This window comes from Phascolarctos cinereus, unplaced genomic scaffold, assembly GCF_003287225.1.
Source record: "Phascolarctos cinereus isolate Bilbo 61053 unplaced genomic scaffold, phaCin_HiC Scaffold_1;HRSCAF=81, whole genome shotgun sequence".
Classification (NCBI taxonomy): domain Eukaryota; kingdom Metazoa; phylum Chordata; class Mammalia; order Diprotodontia; family Phascolarctidae; genus Phascolarctos; species Phascolarctos cinereus.
Genome location: NW_027555514.1, coordinates 167764619 through 167787606, shown reverse-complemented (window position 1 = coordinate 167787606; position 22988 = coordinate 167764619). Strand labels below are relative to the sequence as shown.

General features: G+C 39.5%; 1 protein-coding gene across 2 annotated transcripts in view; it reads left to right on the top strand.

The window, feature by feature from the left end:
• The first annotated feature begins 9742 nt into the window (after window positions 1-9742).
• Window positions 9743-22988, top strand: part of TAF3 (TATA-box binding protein associated factor 3) — a 230570-nt gene continuing 217324 nt past the window's right edge. The window contains exon 1 of one of the 2 annotated variants that reach the window (XM_078154893.1): window positions 9743-10426. In XM_078154893.1, coding sequence (XP_078011019.1) covers window positions 10261-10426 — 166 coding nt within the window. In that variant the 5' untranslated portion in view covers window positions 9743-10260. The remainder of the gene's footprint in view (window positions 10427-22988) is intronic. The other variant, XM_020965107.2, reaches the window with a different exon arrangement.

Below are 22988 nucleotides of genomic sequence, written 5' to 3'. Positions count from 1 at the left end.
AAGAACCAGACTAAAATGTAACTGAGAAATAGATGACAACATAAAAATGCAATAAAACATAGGTAATGTTAACATGTGATTGTCTAAATCAATATTCAGTGGGAAGGGATCATATGTATCAGTGGCCCCTTTTTCTATTTAAGTTTGATATCACTATCCTGATCAATCCCCCTCCTGCTCTCTACAGCTAAACTCTTAGGAAAGGTCACCTAGGGGCAGTGATGAAGTAGATAGAAGGACTGGCCCTGGAATCAGAAGGACCCGAATTCAAATCTGGCCTCAGACACTTGACACTGCCTAGCTGTGTGACTCTGGGCAAGTCACTTAACCCTACTGCCTAGCCAAAAAAAAAAATGCCACCTACATTCTTTGCAACTTTACTTACCTCCCACTCATGTCCTAATCCTTTGTATCATGGCTTCTAATACTCAACCTCCACTAAAACTGCTCCCTGCAAGATCACCTACATTCTTTTAACGGCTCTATCCGATGGCCTGTTTTCAACCCTAAACCTATTTGACTCTATGTAACATTTTGGGCAGCTTTCCCTTCCTGTACACTTTCTCCTCCCTTGGCTTCTGTGACATTGTTCCCTGTTGGTTCTCCTAATTGTATGACACTTCTAGTCTCCTTTGCTAGATTATCATGCTAATATAGAGTGTGGGAGTCCTCTAAGGCCCTGGGCCCTCAACACTCTTCATTGATGATATAGGTTCTGTTTAAGTTTTATGCGAAGACTCCTATATCCAAATATCCAACCGTAATCTCTTCTCTGAACTACTGTAGTCCATCACCAACTGCCTATTTGACTTCTAAATGTCTCATACACATCTCAAAGTCAACACATCCAAAATGGAACTCACAGCCTCTTCCAAAGCCATCTCTCCTCCAAGCTTCCCTATATCTATCTTTTTGGGGACACCAGCCCAGTGGTTCAGACTTAGAACTGTAATGAAATTACATATGCATAGACCTTCCAACATTTAAAAATAATATGGAAAGGATACAGCTCTGGTTCAGGTAAACACAGGCCCTTGTTTCTTTATACAGACTTATAATAGTTAGCAGGGTATATTGGGTCAGGTGAGTGTGGTTATTTTTAATGGTAGTTCCATGGCACTGGATCATCTACTAACTCTGAGGGAGCACTGACTCCTTGTAAGCTATCTTTTTTATGCCTAGGAAATCATATAAATGGCTCAAGCCTAAGCCCCTTGAACCAGTCAAACTCAAGAAAAGCCTTCTTTCCTCTTAGATAAAAAAAAAATAGGCTAGCCTACATGGCAGGGACCCTAGGAGATGTTGCTTCTATCACACCACATCCCTTGGTAATAAAATCCTGTGGTCTTCTAGAGGACCTTATGCCATTTAAATATTCTTAGAATGTTACAAATGTCAAAGAAAAAATTAATACTAACACTATACTCTGTGACTTGGGCTTGAGTCTGCCAGACTTTTATTTAATTTACTTGAATCTATTTCCAAGCCATTTCTAGCTAGGAGAGAAAGAGGTCCAAATTAGCATAGACCCCATGTCTTCCAACATGACTATCTGCTCCAAGACATTTTCAGTGAACATTTATAAGAATCTTGAACAAGGAGAAGATATGTTAGCCTTTTAACATTCTAAAATTGAACAACTATGTCACAATCCCATTTCTCCTAGACCACTCTCTTCAGTCCTAGAGTTAAGCCTCTTCCCTTCCTTCTGGGTTTTTTAAATGGAAACATTCATTTTTATTGTTTTTCTAGTTCAAAATAATCTTTTTTTTTTAAGAAAGCACATAGACATCTCTTTAGCCAACAGAGAATGCATACACTTGCCCAAGAATTGAACCATGAATTGACTAATCTAGCAATTGCCAATATCTTCTTTGAAATATTTTATATTTAGAAAAAAAGCAAAATGGACATGTTAACTCCATTCCTCTAGGTTTCTCAAGCTGTATACCTCCATTGTCAGATCACTTGAAAGCTGTCTATCTGTCCTATTATTATCTTAGTTTCCTGCAGAAATTGCTTTGTTGAGTTAGGATTTAATGTTATGCCCTGAGCTTTTATAGAGGATCGATACAAGAAACATCTACTTGATGTCTTTTGAAAACAGTTGTTGGAAATACCTACAGTGTTACTCAATATCCCTTACATAAGAATCTATGTGATGAATTACACTTAGAATTTAGTAACAGGAAAGTTTGCCCCCAGATGAACTTCTATGTTTTCTTTGATCAGGCAATATCTATTTCTTGCCCTACCTGCCAAGAAGCTCAGAAGCAAACTAACTAATTCAAGTTTCTGAAATCTATATTTTTGCAACTCTTTTTTAACTGGCATATACCCCCCAAGGCTCTGTTCTATGTGCTCTTCTCTTCACTCTTATCTTTTTCTTGGTGACCTCATTAACCCCTGTTGGCTACACAAATGTGTATATTTTGCCCTAGTCTTTTTCCTGAGTCCACTGCCAATTGGATGTTTCAAACTGAATGTCCCCTAGATATTTTAAACTCAACATTTCCAAAAGAGAACTCACCATCTTTCTCCTCAAACCTTCTACTGAACAATTTCTGTCAAGGGCACCACCATCTTTCAGGTTATCCCTCAATTCCTCACTTTCTTTCAACTCATGTATTCAACCAGTCGCTAAATTCTACCATTTTTTCCTCTACTATGTCTATCACATCTGTATCCTTCTCACTTTTCATATAATCACCACCTTAGTTCAGACCCATATCACCTATCACCTCCAATGGCCTCTTTCTGGTTTACCTCCTTAAACAGTCTCCTCACTCCTGTCTTCCATATATTTGCCAAAATGATTTTCTTTAAGCAGACATCTGACTATATTACTAGCCTACTTAATACATTCCTGTGGCTCGCCATTGTCTCTAGGATAAAATATAAACTCCTCTTGCTTTTAAACCCCTTCACATCCTGACCTCAATTTACCTTTCCAGCTTTATTATATATTTTTTCTCTCTCAAAATCTAAGGTCCAGCCAATCTGGCTTTGTTCTTCTTCCCTACAGAGGATACTCCATTTTCTGTATCTTTGTACTGGTTGTCTGCCATGCCTGGAATGTACTTCCTTCTAAACCCTACCTCCTGGAATCTTGTTTCCTTCAGGATTCAGTCCAACCATATCATCCATTCCAGCTCATATGGGGTTGAGACCTACAGTTTAAGAAGCACTGAAGGGGTGTTGAGTGGGAAAAGTTGAAGAAGCCCTGAATTCTATTAAATTCCTTTTTTGATTCTCCAAATGCTAGTACTTTCCCTTATTTGTACTTGTTTTGGCTATATGATCTGTGTACAACTAGGGGGCTGGTCAATAAGCCCAGTTCTTAGGAGCCTGGGCATAGTGTATCAGTATGCTTGGCTGCTGCAATTCCTTAATTCAAAAGAAGCTGGTAAGCCCGATTCCTGGAGAGTCATGATGGCACACAATGGAACTGCCTTGGAGAGACATTGGAGCATGTATAAACATTCTGCAATTGGTTCCATTCTGCTAATTGCAGACATCAGTGTCTTGGATGTCTGCAATTGTGGAACACGCACTTTCAAAAGGCCTGAGTTGTCCTTGACTACTCTCTCCTTTGGCCTCTTTTAATTTGACTTTGCCTCTTCACCCGATGATTATGAGAGACTATTCTAGACTCCTTCTGGACTTCTTTCTACAGTGGAGGGATTCAAACTGATAGCATTAGAATGGAGAATGGAGATTCAAACTGATAGCATTAGAGAAGAGACATCCAAATCCCTCAGGGGAACTTCTAGAATCCTGAGGAGGTGAGGTAGCAGCCTGAGAGAGTGATATAGCACACTGACTCAGAGATACTGAGTTCAAAGAAATATTTGCTGCACACAAATGCTTATATAATTACATGTCTCTCCTAAGAGAATGTAAGCTACTTGAGATCAGAACGATTTTGTTTTCGTCTTTGTATCCCCAGAACCTAGCCCATAGTTTCAGTCAGTCAATTAGCATTTATTAAGCACCTACTAAATGCCAGCCACAATGGTACATACTGAAGATTCAAAGAAAGGCAGAAAAAATATTCCTTGTTTTCAAGGAGCTTATATTCTAATGGAGAAGACTGGGGGTGGGGAAGACTATATGCAAACAACTATGTAGAAACAAATTATATACAGGATAAATTGGAGATAATCTCAGAGGGAAGACAACAATATGAAGGAGTACTTGGAAAGACTTCTTGTAGAAGGTGGGACCTTAGCCAAGACTTGAATGAAACCAGGAGGCAGAGATGAAGAGGTACAATGTTCCAAGCCTTTGGGAACAGCCAGGAAAAACACTTGGATTTTGGAGATGGGGTGTCATGTTCCAGGAACTGGCAAGAAGGCCAGTGTCTGTCACATGATCAAAGAATACATGGAGGGGAGTAAGATGTATGAAGACTGGAATGGTAGAAAGGGACCCGGTTATGAAGGGTTTATGAAAAGATTATGAAAGCCAAACAGAGGAAATTATTTTTGATACTGGAATGATAAGGAGCTACCAGAATCTACTGTCAGATTTGTGTTTTTAGGAAGATAAATTTGACAGCTCAATGGAGGATTAATTGTGGTGGGGAGAAACTTGAAGCAGAGAGACCTTCACTAGGGTGGTGGTGGTGTTAGAAGAGAGAAGAGGGCATCTAAGAGATATTACAAAGGTGAAAATGACAGAACTTGACAACTGACTAGATAAGGAGTCTAGAATGACACCTAGGTCCCGAGCCGAGATAACTGGGAGAATGGTAGTGGTACTTTTGACAGTTAAAAGGGAAGTCAGGAACAAGAGAAGGTCTGGAGGGAAAGATAATGAATTCAGTTTTGGACATACTGAGTTCAAGATGTCTAAGGGACATCTAATTCAAGATGCCTAAAGGGTAGTTGAAAATGTGAAGCTAGAGTCTGGGAGAGAAATTACAGCTGGTGCTTAATAAATGTTTGTTGATTAATTTGTTTTGCTGAACTGCTTGTTTTTCTCTTTTGCTTAAAATTCTTTATTACAGGGGATGACTAGCTGAGGAGGGGGAAGGGAAGGTTATATTTGGATGTGAAAGTGATATAAAAACCAAAAGATTTTATATAAAAATTTTAAAAAGATAATTCCAGTTGAAAGAGATTATACTGACAGAGGTTACATTAATTTTATTCTTTCTTCTTTCCCTTTCCCCAGCTCTACACTTCTTCCTCTATTCTCTTCTGCAGCACAAAATGAGGGTCAAAATGCTGTGATCTCAAGTGGAATATTTTGCCCTATTTAGAATCAGAATGCCAAAGCTAAAATAGACCATAGAGATAATCTAGTCAAGTATTCCCATCTTACAGATGAGAAAACTGAATACTAAAAGGGTGCAGTGACTTTCTCACACAAGAAAGTAGTAGGTCCTCTGATTCCAAATCCAAGTCCTTTCTAACTATACCACACTGGGAAGCAAATCCAGATGTCTTCACTCCAAAACCTTTCAACTAAACTTCCTTAAATGGCCTACAGATGGAAGAATTTGAACATTGTTATTACAGAAGATAAATTTATAATTAGGTGCTTGTGAAAGCATCATTCATCAGATCTCTCGAAAGTTATTGTGTTTTATAATTAATGTCTTAGCAAAGGAAGCTTAATAGCTGAAACACTGTGACTTTGCTCTTAGCAAACTCTTCCTCAGATCATTCAGTTTCTCAGTCTGTGAATGTGAGCATAAGTACCTCCCTAAAGAAGGGATGACTTAAAATTCCAAGTTTAGAACTTAAAGGAAGGAAACAAAGAAGCAAGCATCTATTAAGAGACATTATGTGCCAGGTAATGTGCTAATCATGTAGGTTATATGTATTCCACATGGATTTTTCTAAACACTGCTTGAAGGGAGGTGTGAAAAGATATCTTGGGACTCTTAACCACCTCTCTTCAAAGGAAACTTTGATTCTTGTCTGGAGGAGAGCAGGAAATTGGTAGTACAATCTTGGCTCACTCTGCTCTTCTCAGAGTGGAGATTGATCACTTGACTGAATACGAGAATGACGTGGTTAGATCTGCACTTAGGAAAATTACTTTGGCAGCAGTGTGTAGGATGTACAGGAGTGGTAAGACGCTAGAGGCAGGGAGACACATTACGAAGCTTTTGGAATAATCTTGGTGAAAGGTGATGAAGGCCCTAATTAAGGTACTTGCTGTGTGAGTGAAGAGAAGGGGTTGGATTTGAGAGATTTGAATGCATAAACAGTAGATCTGGCAATGAATTGGATATATAGGATGAGGAAAAGACAGGAGCCCAGGATAATTTCAAAGTTTTAAGTGTGTGAGATTGGAAGGATGGTTGAAACTTTAACAGAAATTAGGAAATTTGAAAGAAGGGTGGAGATTTTTTAGGAAAGATAATGAGTTCAGGTTTGGGCATGCTGAGTTTAAGATGTCTCTAGGATATCCAGTTTGAAATGTCTAATGGGAAATTAATGATGGAGGACTCAAGTTCAGGGAAAAGACTAGGGCTGGGTATAATATAGATCTGTAAGTCATCTGCAGAGATGATAACAGCTGATTAGGTTATCAAGAGAGAGTATAGAGAAGGCCTAGGGCAAAGGCTACTGAGAAGTGATCAAAAGGTAAGAGGAAAACAAAAAAACATACCTGTATGAGCACCCAGACAGGACAGAGCACCTAGGACAGAGTGGTCATCAGTGTCAAAGGTAGCAGATAGATTAAGATTCAGTATTTTTTCCAAATCTTCATTTCTAAAGGCTAAGGCATAAACAGACAATGTCCATTTGTCCAATAATCACCAAGGATCTCTGGGGTTCAGGGTTCCTGAAAAAGGGAATGACATGGTTAGATCTGCACTTAGGAAAATTACTTTGGGAGCAGTGTGTAGGATGTACAGGAGTGGTAAGATACTAGAGGCAGGGAGACACTTTAGGAAGCTTTTGCAAGCTTCTGTAAGCTCTCTTGGTGAGAGGTGATGAAGGCCAGGAACTAAATCTCTCCCATTGGTCCATGCAAATGAACAAATGGGGAAAAGAAACAGGCATCCTATAGTCTTGCTCACCTGCTTTACTGACCTTTTCATATACAAATTATCTGCTCAAAGCCTCACAGGCTTTACTAGACATACCTAAACCTACTCCAAGCTTTATATACTTACAAGTACAAAATGATTCACTCCAGCTGTACATAGCTCATCTTTTATTAGGTGTAAATGCAATCTGGATGGACTCTTAAATCTCTCTGTCTTTGTTACTTGCCCCTAACATCCTGAAAATGTGCCAAAGTCTTAATGAAAGAGGGATGTTTTTATACCTCCATTACTGAAGTGGCTGCAATCACTCCTCCTTCATTTCAGCCCTGGAATTCACACCTCCTAAGCATCCTTCGCCCCTGTGGGCCTCACCCTCTCCGATTGCATAGCTCCTCCCAGGACCTCTGTTGAAGGAGGTTGCCCAAGCCTGACTCAGTTGAGCTCCACGGCTAGGTTCTTTCCACATCTTATCAAGTTTTCAGCTTCCTTTTATATGTCGCCCACCCTACCTCCATTAGAATGTTAACTCTTTGAGGAAAGGGTCTTTATTTTCGCTTGTATTTAAATTCCCAGCACTGAGCTACTTGACCAGGCACATAATAAAAGCTAAAATAAATGCTTGTAGAACTCAGTGACTGTGAGTTGAGTATGAAATTGTTCAGACCTGTGATTTCATCAGTATAAATGAAATCAGATCTCCCCAGTGGAAACACCTTAAATTAATGTAGATCCATAACTCATTTGTAATTTATAGTCTTGGAAATTTGTCTTGGGGCACCAAGTAGAGACTGCCCTCAAGGAGCTTATAATCTAATGGGGGAAGACCACATATAAACAAATGTATGAAAGGTGAGTTATAAACAGGATAAATAGGAAATATAGGCATATCTTGGAGATATTGAGAATTCTGTTCCAGATCACAATAAAAAGCCATGTTTATACTATACTGTAGTCTATAAAATGTGATTAGTGTGAGAAGTAAGAACTGATTATATTTCCATATTAGGAAATTGAGAGAAAAGTAGGTCTGGGTCAGGAGCTTCAAGAACCAGCTAAAATTGGGTGAAGCTGGTTGTTTGTTTGATTAAAGGGGCTGGAAGTAGGACAAAGTTTAAGTTTACTTAGAGTGTGAATGCTTGATAGGCTCATGAATACTAGCCTTTCCATCTCCAGGTGGGGTTAAGATGCCATTTTCTGAACATAGATGTATGAAGAAGGGGAACATGTGGTGGACCTTTCCAGAAGTCTGTGACCTGTGCTGACTTCTACCAAAGAAAGTCAGCTAAGAGGGACTTGGGGCCGGGAATAGGAATATAAGGTTTGCTTTTGCTTCTGTATAGTGTGTGAGGGTGTGTGTGCTAGTCTCCAGTTCCACATCAGCTTCCTGCAGGAAGCCTATTAAAGGTTTCAGTGCTTCACTCATCCTAAGTCTGTTTAACTTACTGTGTCTATTTGGGCACCACAGGTTATTTCTAATAGTATTATGTCTAAAAGTAATACATATCTTAATTAAAAATATTTCATTGCTAAAAAAAATACTAACCATCATCTGAGCCTTTATCGAGTCTTAATATTTTTGCTGGTGGAGGTTCTGGTTGCTGAAGGTTGGGGTGGCTGTGGCAATTTCTTAAAATAAGACAACAATGAAGTTTGCCAGTGGATTGAATCTTTCACCAATGATTTCTCTGTAGATGCCATGCTTTTTGATAATATTTTACTCACAGTAGAACTTCTTTCAAAATCGGAGTCAATCCTCTCAAACCCTGCAGCTGCTTTATCACCTAAGTTTATGTGATATTCTTCAATACTATTGTGTCTTTGGAGGAAAGAGAGTGAGGGCCAGTACAGATAACAACATTTATCAATCAAGTATTCGTGGTGCATCAAAAATCACTGATCACAGATTACCACAACAGGTAATCACTGATAACCACAATAATAAAGTTTAAAATATTATGAGAACTACCAAAATGTGACACAGGGATTACACATAAGCACTGTGCTGTTGGAAAAATGGTGCTGATACACTTAATTGAGGCTGGGTTGCCATAGACCTTCAATTTGTAAAAAACTCGGTATCTGCAAAGCTCAATAAAAGGAAGCATGCCTGTAATTAAAAAAGGGTAGGCACTAGAATTAAGAGAAGTTAGAGAAGAATTCCTTTAGAAGGTGAGACTTAAAAGCCAGGGAAGCCAGTTGGCAGAGATGAGGAAGGAAAAAGAGCTTTCCAGGCATGAGTGACAATCAGAAAAAAACTGCTTAGACTCCAGAGATGGAGTATTTTGTTCCACGACACAGGAGGCCAGCGTTACTGGACTGAAAAGTACATTGGAGAGTAATGTGTAGGAGGAATGGAAAGGTCAGAAGGGACTATGGTCAATGTGGAATTTTCTTTTTCTTGACTATGAATATTTGTTTTTCAGTGTATTTCTGTGTGTGTCGGGGGAGATGGATGATATGTTTGCTAACTGGGGAAAAGATAAACGTTTAAGAAACATATATGTTTAATAAATGCTTAACAAACATGTTTTTATCTGATATGCTGAGTGCTTTGCATTGAGAAGGTATAAACAAGTATCTCCGTCCTGTAACTTTGGGCGGGGATGCTGGGACAGAACTTTGGCTTCATCCACGGACTTCCTGAGCAGCCGAGTTCTCACGTGGGTTCTCTGGCCGAGTGGAAAGTCCCTTACACCTCCCTCCTCTCCCCCTTGCACTTGCCCCCACAGAAAACGTGGGTTGGGACCCAGGCTCCCCGGCTTGTGGTTTTAGTTTCATTAGCAAAATGGAAATGAGATGACTTTATTACGGCTCTCCCGTGCGCGCTGCAGCCCTGCCCGGGGGACTGAGGGAAAGAGCCGGACAAATCGGGAAGCTCCAAGTCCATGTGAGTGTCTGCCCTGGCAGTCTGTGAGACCAGGACGACCGCCGGGATCATCAATGGGCAGAGGGCGGGGTGGGAACGGCTGCTTGTCGATGCTTTCGGCAACAGTTTAGTGCTGCCTCGTCGGAGAGACCGCCCCCAAACGGAGGCGGGGCGAATCCAAAATGGCCGCTCTCAGGCTGGCGCGCCCGGCGGAGCTGAAGCTCTGAGGTAGACGCCGGGAGTCCGGGAAACGGTTTCCCCTGCGTGGTGGCGGAGGAGGGGAGTCCCGGACGATGGCCCAGGAGGCCCGCTGAGGTCGGAAGCACGAGGGGGAGTAGGGCGGCGGCAAAGACGGAGGCGGCGCGGGAGTCCGTGGAGCGGGATGTGCGAGAGCTACTCGCGGTCGCTGCTGCGGGTGTCGGTGGCGCAGATCTGCCAGGCGCTGGGCTGGGACTCGGTGCAGCTCAGCGCCTGCCACCTCCTCACGGACGTCCTGCAGCGATACTTGCAGCAGCTCGGCCGGGGCTGCCATCGCTACTCAGAGCTGTGTGAGTCGAGGGCCGAGGCGGGAGGGTTACCGCTGACCCCTGCCCTTTGCCCCCGACCCCACTCTTCCCTCCGTGTGACCTCCGACCCCTGAATCTCGTACCTCGCGCTCCTCGCCGCCTGTTACCCCTCAGCACTTCCTCGCCTCTCGGGGCATCCCTCTCAGCTGCCACCTTCCCGCCAGCATCCTCTTGACATTCCGATTCCCCGGTGCCCGCTGCGAACTCGCCTCTTGCTTTCTTTCCTGCCCCATTTCTGTCGTGCTTGTGGAGGGAGAGGTCTCTTTCCTGACCTTCCCCCTGCCCCCTGCCTCTTCCCAACCCTACACCTCTATCCCCTTCCCTCCCAGACCAGCAGACTACGGCGCTCACTTGTCACAGGCGCCCCATCTGCTGACAGTTTCTTAGACTTGCCGGCCTTCCCTTTCTATAACATAACACCACAATTACGGGCAATCCTGTGCCCCCGAAGTATTCGCTGGCTGTTTCTTAATGTCTTGACCAACACAACACAAACACGTTGCTATGCCCACCCTAGGTTTGGGGAGCTCGTCCTTTTCACCCCATGTCTAAACCTCTTTCTCACATGTTCATCTTCATCCAGTTGGGAGATTTTTTTAACCTTCCTTTCTACTGATGGTTCTTAGGGTGCAGTTCAGGGTAAGTTTATTAGGGTCCTTCAAGCTTTGTGCAGCCCATTCTTCAAGTGTTATTATTAGATTAGTATCTATTTATTGTCTTTTGTTTCTGGCATAAGTTAACAATTTATTTAGTAAATGCTTACAGGGTCTTTTGCTGTCACAATTAGCATTGAGAGAATGCTTTTCGTGGCATCTTAATTTCCTATAGTCATCTCCTCACTGTTACAGCTTTTGATGTTACTTTAGTTAGTCAACTAGCAATTACTAAGTGATTACCATGCCAAGTGCTCAGGTACTTCAGTTAGGCAACTTGGATTTATAAAATGACTACTATGCCAAGTACTAAGCACTTGGGATTCGAAGAAAGGTAGAATATCCAGAAGACAATCCCTGCTTTCAGAAACTCACAGTCTAATGGGAGAGATGACACAAAAACAACTATAGACAAACACGATATATACAGGATAAATTGGGGGTAACCTCTGAGGGAAGGCCCTAAGATTAAGGAGGACTGGGAAAGGCTTCTTGCAGAATGTGGGAAGTTAGCTGAGACTTGAAGAAAGCCAGTGAGATAAAGAGGGAGAGGCTTCAGGCGTGGGGGGACAGTCAGTGAAAATGTTTGGAGCTGGGAGATGAGTATCCAAGGCACAGCCAGGAGGTCAGTGTCACAGGATGGAAGATTACACAGAGGTAAATAAAGTGTTAGAAAGGTAGAAGGGGCCAGGTTATGGACTGTAGAAGACAAACAGAGCATTTTATATTTCAGCCTGAAGGCAGTAGGGAACCACTAGAGTTTATCGAATGTGAGAGGGAATAATATGGTCAGACCTATGTTTTTAGGAAGATAGTTTGACAGCTAAGTCCAGCATGGATGGGAACAGAGAAAAACTTGAGGCAAAGAGATTGACTAGTAGGCTATTGCAGCAGTTCAGTTGTGACAGATGGTTGCACTGTTAAGAGAGAGGGGAACACTCTTAGGAATTTTATGAAGGTAGAAATGACAAAAGTTGACCATCGATTAGATATGTGTGTGTGTGTGTGTGTGTGTGTGTGTGTGTGTGTGTGTGTGTGTGTGTGTGTCAGAGACAGAGAAGTCTAGTAAGAAATCTAGGTCCTAAGCCTGGTTGACTTGAAGGACTGGTGGTGGTGCCCTTGGCAACAATAGAGAAGTTAAGAAGAGGGTAGCTCTTTGGGGAGAGTGAGGGAGGGAGAGAAGATAATGACTTCAGTTTTGGACATATTATATTTACTATGTGTGAAAGATATCCGGTTTGATATATCCATTAAGATAGTTAGAGACTCTAGAGATTGGGCTCTTGAAGTTTGGAAAGAGCTTAAGCCTGGATAAGTTGATCTGAGAGTCAGCAGTATAGAGATGATAATTGGATCCATAAGGGTTGATGAGATCACCAAACTACATTGTATAGAAAGAAAAGAAGAGTATTGGGGGGGGGGATTGGCGGATCTAGCAAAGGTCATAGATCTAGCAAAGGACTCTTAGTAGTGATCAGAGAGGTTGGAGGAGAATCAGGACAGAAAATTTACATGCAAACCTAGAGGTAAGAAAATGTCAAGAAAAGTGTGACAGACAATGCCAGTGACTATAAAGATGTCAAGAAGAATGAGGATCGAGAAAAGACCATTAGATTTGCTAATTAAGAAATGATTGGTAACTTTGGAGAGAGCAGATTCAATTGGATTATGTTAGAAGCCAGACTTCAGCTAGACTTTAAAGAGCTAAGAAGAGAGTGGGAAAAAAGGAAATGGAGGCAGGTATTGTAGATGGCCTTTTCAAGGAGTTTAGCCTCAAAGGGGAAGAGAGACATGGGACATTAGTTAGTGGGGATGGATGGCTGTAGTGAGAGTTTTTTGAGGTTAGGAGAGGTGTGGGCTTATTTATTGTGAGTAGGGATGTCAGTAGTAGACAAGGAGAGACTGAAGATTAGTGAGAGTGTAGGGATAATAGAGGGGATAATATGCAGGAGAAGACAGGATGCAGTGGGATCACTTGTAGATGTAGAGGGGTTTGTCTTGGCAAGGAGAAGGACTCTTTCTTCATGTGAGTCAATGAAAGAAGTATATTTTGTCAAAAAGCATCTGAGTGCTTGTGAGATGAGGAAGAGGGAAGAAGGAGCTCTCATTGAAGGGCCTCAATTTTTTCAGTGAAATATGAGGCAGAGTTCTCAGCCAAGAGGGTCGTTGGTGGAGCCATGTGAAGTTTTAAGAGGAATGTAAAGGTTTGGAAAGTGTGGATTTGTGGATAATGAATGGATTAGGGAGGTATAAACAGATTTCTTTGCCAGAGTCAGAGCCCAGTTGAGATTATATAACAGATTTGTAGTGCACCTAGTCAGCATGGTCTCATGATTTTTTGTGGCTTCATTTGGGAGCATGTGAATAGGAGCAAGCTCAGTGGGTGGTGGGAGTAATCCAGGCTGAGGCTTGGCAGGGCAAGATTGATAGTGAAATAAGGGGGTAAGGGACTTTAGAGACTTCAGCATGGAGTTGAACTGGTTCACCAAGGGTTTATGATTGGTAAGGGAGGAGAGTGTTGCTAGTGCAGGAGTGGTGGCCTGGTAAAGAACTAAAGGGTTGAAGGATTGGATGTCATGGTGAGGATGAAGACAGGGTTTGGGGTGGTAAGGCAGGAGGACAAGAGGAATACCAGTAGACTGATCAGATGGGGAATGTCAGTTCATGAACGTAGAAGAGGCATATTTATGGGTAATGGTAACATCATTGAAGTTATGACAATCTATGTGTAACTGATGTGGGGTGGAGGGAGTAGATCATGGGAAATGAGTGAGTTGAGGAACTGGTAGGTTTGGATATTTGAGGAAGTATCAGTGTGTATGTTGAAAGTATGAGGACAGGAGTTGGGGAGATGAGAAAGACTATGAGCCAGGCACTGAAATTGTTGAGAAAAAGAGTGCCCTGGAGGTTGGTAGATAACAGCTACCTGAATCTTGATTGGGTGATAAATATGGATTGATCACGCTCAAAGGAGGAAAGGTTATTGAGTAATGGATGGTAGAAGAAGAGCATGGAAGTGGCGCTGGGAAGTAAGGAGTATTCCAACTCCCCTGCCTGGACCAGGGAGTGAAGGGCACAGGGCTAGTGGAAGAGCAGTTTAGGTAAGGACCTCAGAGGCTGTGTGGTGCAGTTCCCACATTTTACTTATGAGGAAACTGAGACTCTGAGACTCAGAAAGGTTATTATTTATCTAATGTTACACAGGCAGAAAATGACAGTTTTTTTTCTTCCTTCATATATCCATACATGTAGATATATGCATGTGTCTATATATATTTATGTATATAGACATGTGCATTTATCATGTATATGTGGTTTACCTAGATATATACATATTTATACATTTGTTCATAGGGATCTCTAATTCAGTTAAATTCCACAAACTTCATTTTTGTTAAGTAGTTAAGTACTCATTTCATTTTTGTTAAGTAGTAATCTGTTTTATATTTCCTTTGATCACCACTCTCCATCATATTTGGCAACTTTTTATATCAAATTGATCCCTTGGTATACTCATTCACTGAGACTTTTTATATCATTTAAAATTTTTTTTCTTTTTTATTATGAACCTAATCATCAATAGAAACAAATATTTAAATATCAAAGAACAAAAAGGATTGTATATAAACTTCTGTTATGTACAGATTTAAAAAATTATGTTAAATTAAACAAGGTAGTAACAAAATTAGTTTGCCCTCTTCTGTACTTTTTCTTTGTTTTTTTTAAATGTTTATTGATTTTTTTCTTTTATTTTTTCACATCTTCATCATAGACTGATTACAGAATCATAGCTATAGAGATGGAAAAGACTTCAGATGACATCTAGTCTGAATTTCCCATTTTATGGAAGAGAAAACTGAGGCTCAGGATGGTTAAGTGATTTGCACAAGATGATACAGGCAGTCAGCATCAGAGTTGGGATATGAATCCAAGTCCTTTGAATTTAGAGACAATTATTTTTCCATTTCCAAATTGAAGTCCTCATAAGCTTATAACAGATAAGTATAATCAAACAGAATTTATCAACACATTGGAAGTGTCTGGACATGTTCATCTCTAGTTCATCACCTCTCTGCTAAGAAAAGAGATATGCTTCATCATTGGTTTTCTGAAGTCAAATGGAATAAAATGAGATAATATTTGTAAAGCATTTAGCCCAGTGCCTGGTACATGGTAGGTACTTAATAAATACTATTCCCTTCCTCTTCCCCCACGAAGTCATGATTACTCATTTCATTATCTGAGTTCTATAGTCTTTTAAATCTGTTTTCCTTTACATCATCACAATTGGGTACATTGTTCTCATTTTACTTTGTTTCAGTTCAATACAGATCTCCCAAAATTTCTTTGAATCTTTCCTCTTGTCATTTCTTACAATGTCATAATATTCCATTACATTTACAAGCTTCAGTTTGTTCTGCTATTCCCCATTTGATGGGCTACCACTTTTAATTCTAAGTTACAACATAAGGTACTGCCATCAATATTTTTGTATATTTGGGTCCTGTATGTTTTTGGAGTATATGTATTTTTGGATAAAAAGGTATGTACAATTTGGTGGCTTTAAGGTATAATTACAAATTGCTTTCCATAATGGCTCAACCAGTTTGTAGCTCCACAGCCTCTTTAGCAATCACCGTTTTCCTGATTTGCTATCTTTGCCAATCTAATGGGTGTGATGTAGCACTTCAGAGTTGTTGGTATTTCTTTTATTATTAGTAATTTGGAGTATTCTTTCATACCGTTGGTTATATTTGCATTTCTTCTTTCAAGAACCCTGTTCTTATACTTTGACCACTTAAATATTAGGGAATGACTTAGGTTCTTAAATATTTCTATCAATTTCCTGTGTATTTTTCGTATCAGACTTTTAGCAGATGTTTTTATGTCAAAGATTTCCAGCCCCCCAGTTAACAGCTTCTGTCAGATTTCTAATGCGGAAGTAAGATTAGTTTGCCATGAACTGTTTCTGATGAAGCCATTCTGGCTCTTTCTAATAATCATTGTTTTCTAGATATTCACTAAAGACGCAAATATGTAGAGATAGCTTCTGTCTACATTATTAGCAAGAAAATCAGGATAAGAACAGAAATATGTAAGATGGCTTTTATCCCCTAATAGTTAGTGTCAAAGTATTCATCAGACCACATTGTATTCTTTTTTGGGCACCATAATTTATAACGGATATTGAAGGGCAGTCACAACGGTGAAGAGCCTTGAGTAAATGTCAAATGAAGATCAGTTGAAGAAACTGGAGGTGTTCAGCTTGTAGAAGAGAAGACTCAGAGGGACATGGTAGCTTTTTTCCAAGTATTTGAAGGATTGTCATTTGGAGGAGGGATTAGATTTGTTCTGTTTTGCTCTAGAGAACAGATTCAGGTACAATAGATGGACATTGTAAAGAGACAAATTTAGGCTTGATTTTAGGCACAGCTTCCCAACAGAGTTAAACCAAGTAAATGGAAACTTCTTTTATTTGCTAAATCCAACGATTTTTTCTCATTCTTTATTCTTCTTGACTTCTTTGCAGCCTTTGACACTGTTGATCACCCTCTTCTTGATACTCTCTTCTTTCTAGCTTTTCAGGACACTGCTTTCTTCTGATTCTGCACCTGCCTATCTGACTCTGTCTCCTTTGTTGGATCTTCCTTCACCTTCTTCTTCTGTGTGTCCCTCATGGCTCTGTCCTGGGTCCTCTCCATTTTTACCTCTATACTACTTTACTTGGTGGTCTCATCAACTCTCAGGGGTTTGATTATTACTTCTATGCTGATTCTCAACTCTACCTATTCTGCCTTTGCTTCTCTGCTGATCTCCAATCTGGCATCTCAGACTACCTTTCAGATGTCTCAAACTGGATGCCTGGTAGACATCTTAAAATCAATATGTCCAAAATTGAACTCATCTTTCCCCCTGGATTCCCCCCCCCATCCCCTGACTTCCCTATTATTGTTGAAGGCAACACTGTCCCCTCAGGTTTTCAGGCTTATAACCTAGGAGTCATCTTGTCTCTCACCCTATCTCTTACCCCCAATATCCAATCTGTTGCCTAATGTCTGTCAATTTCACCTTTGCAAGATTTCTGCAATACACCTCCTTCTGTCCTCTGATACTGCCACCACCATGGAGTAGGCTCTCATCACTTCTACTAATCACTCCCCTCTGTTCCCTGCCTTCCCCCAAGGGTCTTCCTTTTACCTCCAGGATCAAATACAAAATCCTCTGGCATTCAAAACACTTCATAACTTAGCCCCACTTACTGTTCCAGTTTTTTTATACCTTATTCTCTGCCATATACTCTTTGATCCAGTGACACTGGCTTCCTTGCTGTTTTAAGAACAAGATACTCCATCTCTTGTCTCTGGGTATTTTCTCTGACTGTCCCCCATGCCTAGAATGTTCTCCATCTTCATCTCTTCCTCCTACTTTCCTTCAAGTCCTAAGTAAAATTCCATTTTGTACAGGAAACCTTTTCCAATTCCTTTCACTTCTAGTGTCTCCCTTCTTAATTATTTCCTGTTTACCCTATATATAGCTTGTTTGTATATATTTGTTTGCTTGTCTCTCTAAATAGATTGTGAGCTGCTTGAGGGTAGGGACTATCTTTTGCCTTTCTTTGTATGCCTTGTGCTTAGCACATAATAAGCACTTAATATATGTTTATTGACTGATCACCCCAACATCCTTTGCATCTGTCTTTTTCCTTTCATTTCTTACTCACAGCCATTACCTCTCTGCTGAATTATTCCAATAGTTACCTAATGGTTCTTGCATCTAATCTCTCCTTTTTTAATCCATCCTGCACAAAGTTGGCAAATTAATTCTTCTGCACAGCTCTGACTATCTCACTCGTCTGCTTTCATCTGTTTTCTGCCCCTGTTATGGGTATTCCCTAGCTTTTGATCTAGATGCTTGTCTATCTTTTTATATTTATTCAGTGATTTTATCAGCTGCTGTGTTTTTATAATTTCTATGTAGATAAGTCCCAGGTCTGTATTCCAGCCCTGATTTCATCTCCTGTTCTGCATCACTAGGTGACATTTCAAACTAGCTATCTCATAAACATCTCAAACTTACCATGTTCAAAACAGGAATTATTATCCTTCACCCCAAGCTCACCCTTCTTCCTAACTTCTTTATTTCTGTCAAGGGCACCACTGTCTTTCCCATCTCCCAAGTTCATAACCTCAGCATTATCCTTTGTTCCTTACTCTCCCTTACCCTCCATATCTGCCCAGTTGCCAGATCTCATCATTTCTACCTCCATGCCATATCTCAAAACTGGTCCTTACTCTCTGCTAATATGGTTCAGACCCTTATTGACTCTTACCTGGTCTACTGATTTTCTTTAAACTCCAGTGGCACTCTATCACTTGTAGGATAAGATCTAAATGTCATTACTTTTCAGTTAAGGCCCTTCACAGCCTGGCCCCAATTTTTCTTTCCCTATTTATTGTACATAATCTTTCCTACATTCTACAGTCTAGCCAAATTGGATTCTCTATTCTTCTCAGAGGACATTCCATCTCTAACTCTTGTGCCTTTGTACTTCCTGTCCCACATGCCTGGAATTCACTCCCTTGTTTTTCTTCAATATTCAGCTCAAGTAGTCTACCTTCTACATGAAACCCTTACTAATATCTCAACTCCTAATACCTTCCCTTCCAAAATCACTTTGTATTTTTTTATGTACATATTTAAAATGTAAGCTCCTTGAAGGCAAACACTTTTTTTTATGTCCTTTATTTTTTTCTTTGTATCCTAGCACAATACTTGGCCCGTTATTGTCAGTTAGTAAATGTTTGGTACGTGCCTTTCATGTTTCAGGTACTGTGCTAAATTCTGGGGATATAAAGCAAAGTAAAACACATTCCTTGCTCTCAAGGTGCTCCTAGTCTAGTGACTAATTGAAAGTGCTTATTAAAGGTTTATTGATTGATTACTCTAGAAGCTTCACGGGTTCTATATTGCTATTAAGATAATAAAAAACACCTCTGGTCAGCATTTAACATTCTCTACAATATGGCTTTCGTCATCTTTCCACCCCGATTGTATTTGAAAGGCTTCTAGCATATCCCAGTTACAGATGATGCTTGCTCTTGGTTTTGGAGGTTAATCAGTGAAACATTAAGTATACAATATGCAGAGAAAAGGAACATGGCAAATGCTGGAGGGAATGCAGCAAAATAGGTACACTGATGCACTTTTTGATAGAGCTTTAAACTAATCTAACCATTCAGGATAGCATTTGGAACTGTGTCCCAAAAGCTAGTAAATTGTGCATACCTTTTGACCCAGTAATACTAGTTATTTGTTTTATACCCCAAAGAGATCATGGAACTAGGAAAGGACCCATATATACAAAAATATTTGTAGCAGCTCTGTTTGTGGTGGCAAAGAATTAGAAGTTGAGGGGATGCTCATCTAGTGGGAATGGCTGAACAAGTTCTGGTATATGAATTGATGGAATACTATTATGCTAAAAATGATGAAGGGAATGGTTTTAGAAATCTGGCAAGATTTATATGAACTGATGCAATGTGAAGTGAGTAAAACCAGGAGAACAATTGGTATAGTAATAGCAATATTGTAAAGATTATCAACTTTGAAATGCAGTAACTGATCAGCAGAATGACTAACCACAATTCCATGATGAAGCTAAAAGGACTCATGATGAAGCATGCCGTCTGTCTCCAGATACAGCACTGATGGACTCAGAATGCAATTTAAAGTATATTTTTTCTTGATTTTTTTTTTGAGGGGGAACATGGCTATTGAAGAAATTTGTTGTGTGTGACTATATGTATTTGTAATGGATTTATTTTTCTTGCTTTCTCAATGAGTGAGTCAGTGGGAGGGAGGTAGAGAATTTGGAACTGAAATAAAATAAAATTGATGTGTCTTAAGAGAAAAGTTATTATATATAACAGGATAGTAACAAAACTGCCCTGTTTGTGACACTTTTTAGCTTTCGTGAATTACAAAAGTTTTATTGGTGACCTTTTTTTTTGTATGTCTATCTCTGCTTATAAACCTACCACCTTCATCCCCATGCTTCCTAAATAGAAGTCCTCCCTTGTAACATAGATATTCAGCAAAAGAAATCAATATGGATGTGTGTGGGTTTTTTTTGTCTTGTTTTGCTTCCTTCACTTTGTATCAGTTCATATAAGTTCCCATGATTGTATGCTTTGTAGTCATGTTTTTTTGTAGTGGAGTAATAATATTCCATCACATTTCATGTTTCACATTTACTTTTGTCAGTGGACTTTGACTTTGCTTCTAATTCTTTGCTATTCCAAAAAATCTTCTCGAGATATTTTAATGTACATGGGATCTTTCTTTTTTAAAAAAAATTATTTATTTTTAGTTTTCAACATTCACTTCCATAAGATTCTTAGTCCAATTTTTCTCCCCATCTCTCCCCTTCCCCCACCCCAAGACAGCATGCAATTTGATATAGGCTCTACATGTACATTCATATTAAACCTATTTTCACATTAGTCATATTGTAAAGATGAATTAGAACCAATGGGAGAAACCATGAGAAAGAAGAAACAAAAAAAGAAGAAAAAAAAAGATTGAGAGCAAATAATATGCTTCAATCTGCATTCAGACTCCATAGTTCTTTTTCTGGATGTGGACAGCATTTTCCATTATGAGTCTTTTGTAATTGTCTTAGATCCTTGCATTACTAAGAAGAGATAAGTCTATCAAAGTTGGTCATCACACAGTGTGGCTGTTACTGTGTACAATGTTCTTCTGCTTCTGCTCACTTCACTCAGCATCAGTTTATATGTCTTTCCAGGTTTTTCTAAAGTCTGCCTGCTTATCATTTCTTATAGCACGATAATATTACATTACATTCATATACCACAAGTTGTTCAGCCATTCTCCAACTGATGGGTATCCCTTCAATTTCCAGTCTTGGGCCACCACAAAAAGAGCTGCTATAAGTGTTTTTGTACATGTGGGTCCTTTTCCCATTTTTATGATCTCGTTGGGATACAGCCCTTGAAGGGGTATTGCTGGGTCAAAAAGTATGGACAGTTTTATAGTCCTTTGGACATAGTTCCAAATTGTCCTCCAGAATGATTGGATCAGTTCACAACTCCACCAACAATGCATTAGTGTTCCAGTTTTCCCACATCTTCTCCAGCATTTATCATTTTCCTGTTTTGTCATGTTAGCCAATCTGATAATGTGATGTGGTACCTTAGAGTTGTTTTGATTTGCATTTCTTTAATCAATAGTGATTTAGAGCATTTTTTTCATATGGCTATAGATATCTATAATTTCTTCATAATTTCTGAAAACTGCCTGTTCATATCCTTTGACCATTTATCAATTGGGGAATGACTTGTATTCTTTTAAATTGACTCAATTCTCTATATATTTTAGAAATGAGGCCTTTATCAGAAACACTGGTTGTAAAAATGCTTTCCCAGTTTTCTGCTTCCCTCCTAATCTTGGTTGCACTGGCTTTGTGCAGAAACTTTTCAATTTAATGTAATTAAAATTATCCATTTTGCATTTCATAATGTTCTATATCTCTTGTTTGGTCATAAATTCTTCCATTATCCATAAATTTGTCAGGTAAACTATTCCTTGCTCTCCCAGTTTGCTTATGGTATCAGCCTTTATACCTAAATCGTGTACTCATTTTGACTTTATTTTAATATAAGATTTTGGTCTATGTCCAGTTTCTGCCGTACTGTTTTCTAGTTTTCCCAGCAGTTTTTGTCAAATAGTGAGTTCTCATCCCAGAAGCTGGAGTCTGTGGCTTTATCAAACAGTAGATTACTATAGTTATTGACTACTGTGTCTTGTGTACCTACCCTATTCCACTGATCCACCACTCTGTTTCTTAGCCAATACCAAGTAGTTTTGATGATTGCTGCTTTATAATACTATATTATGCATTATATATAGTGTTATAGTATATGCTATAATAATAATATAAGATCTGGTACATGGGATCTTTCTACATGCCTACCAGTGGGACTTCAGAATCAACGGACATTTTGTCTCTTTCTAAGCATAATTCCAAGTTTGTTTATTGGTATAGTTGGACCACTTCGCAGGGGAAGTTATAGTCATGTATATAGACATGTATACAAAACTAGAATATAGGACAGACTATGAAAAGGGCAAAGGAGAGATCTTAAAAGAATTTTATATGAATTTTGGAGAGAGTTAAAAGTTCCATTGATGTGGGAGGATTGGGGAAGATTTCATGGAAGAGGTGATTTAAATTGGACTTTTTAAGTTAGACTTTTAAGTTAAAAATTTCAGCAGGTAGAGGTAAAGAGGCTAGGCAAGGAAGGTCCATTCTGGGAATGGGGGACTATGAATCAAGGACATGAAGCTGAAAGTGGATAGTCAAGAATGAAATACTAATGAATACTTAATTTTGACTATGATGTATTTAAATGGAAGTAACATCTGGTAAGTCTGGAAAGGTAGGTTGGAATCAGGGTATAGAGACAAGGCATCAGTCTCTTTTGAGTCTTGTGGAGGGTTTATGGTAGGGAGTAAGATTTGGCAAATAGAGTGGAGCCAGATTTTGGAGGGATTTAAGGCAGACTTTAAACTCAAACTTCCTCTTTGAGGAAGTGGAGAGCGTGTTTCATTTTGTGGTTGTTCATTGTGTTGATCAGAGTTCTTAAACCTTTCAAAGTTGTCTTTACAATATTGATATTACTGTATAAATTGGCTCTACTTACTTCACTAAGCATCATTTGGTACAAGTCTTCCATGTTTCTCATATATATAATATATCTATCTATCTATATCTATCTATCTATATCTATCTATATCTATCTATCTATAGATAGATAGATAGATATAGATAGATAGATATAGATATATATATATATAACTTGTTTAGC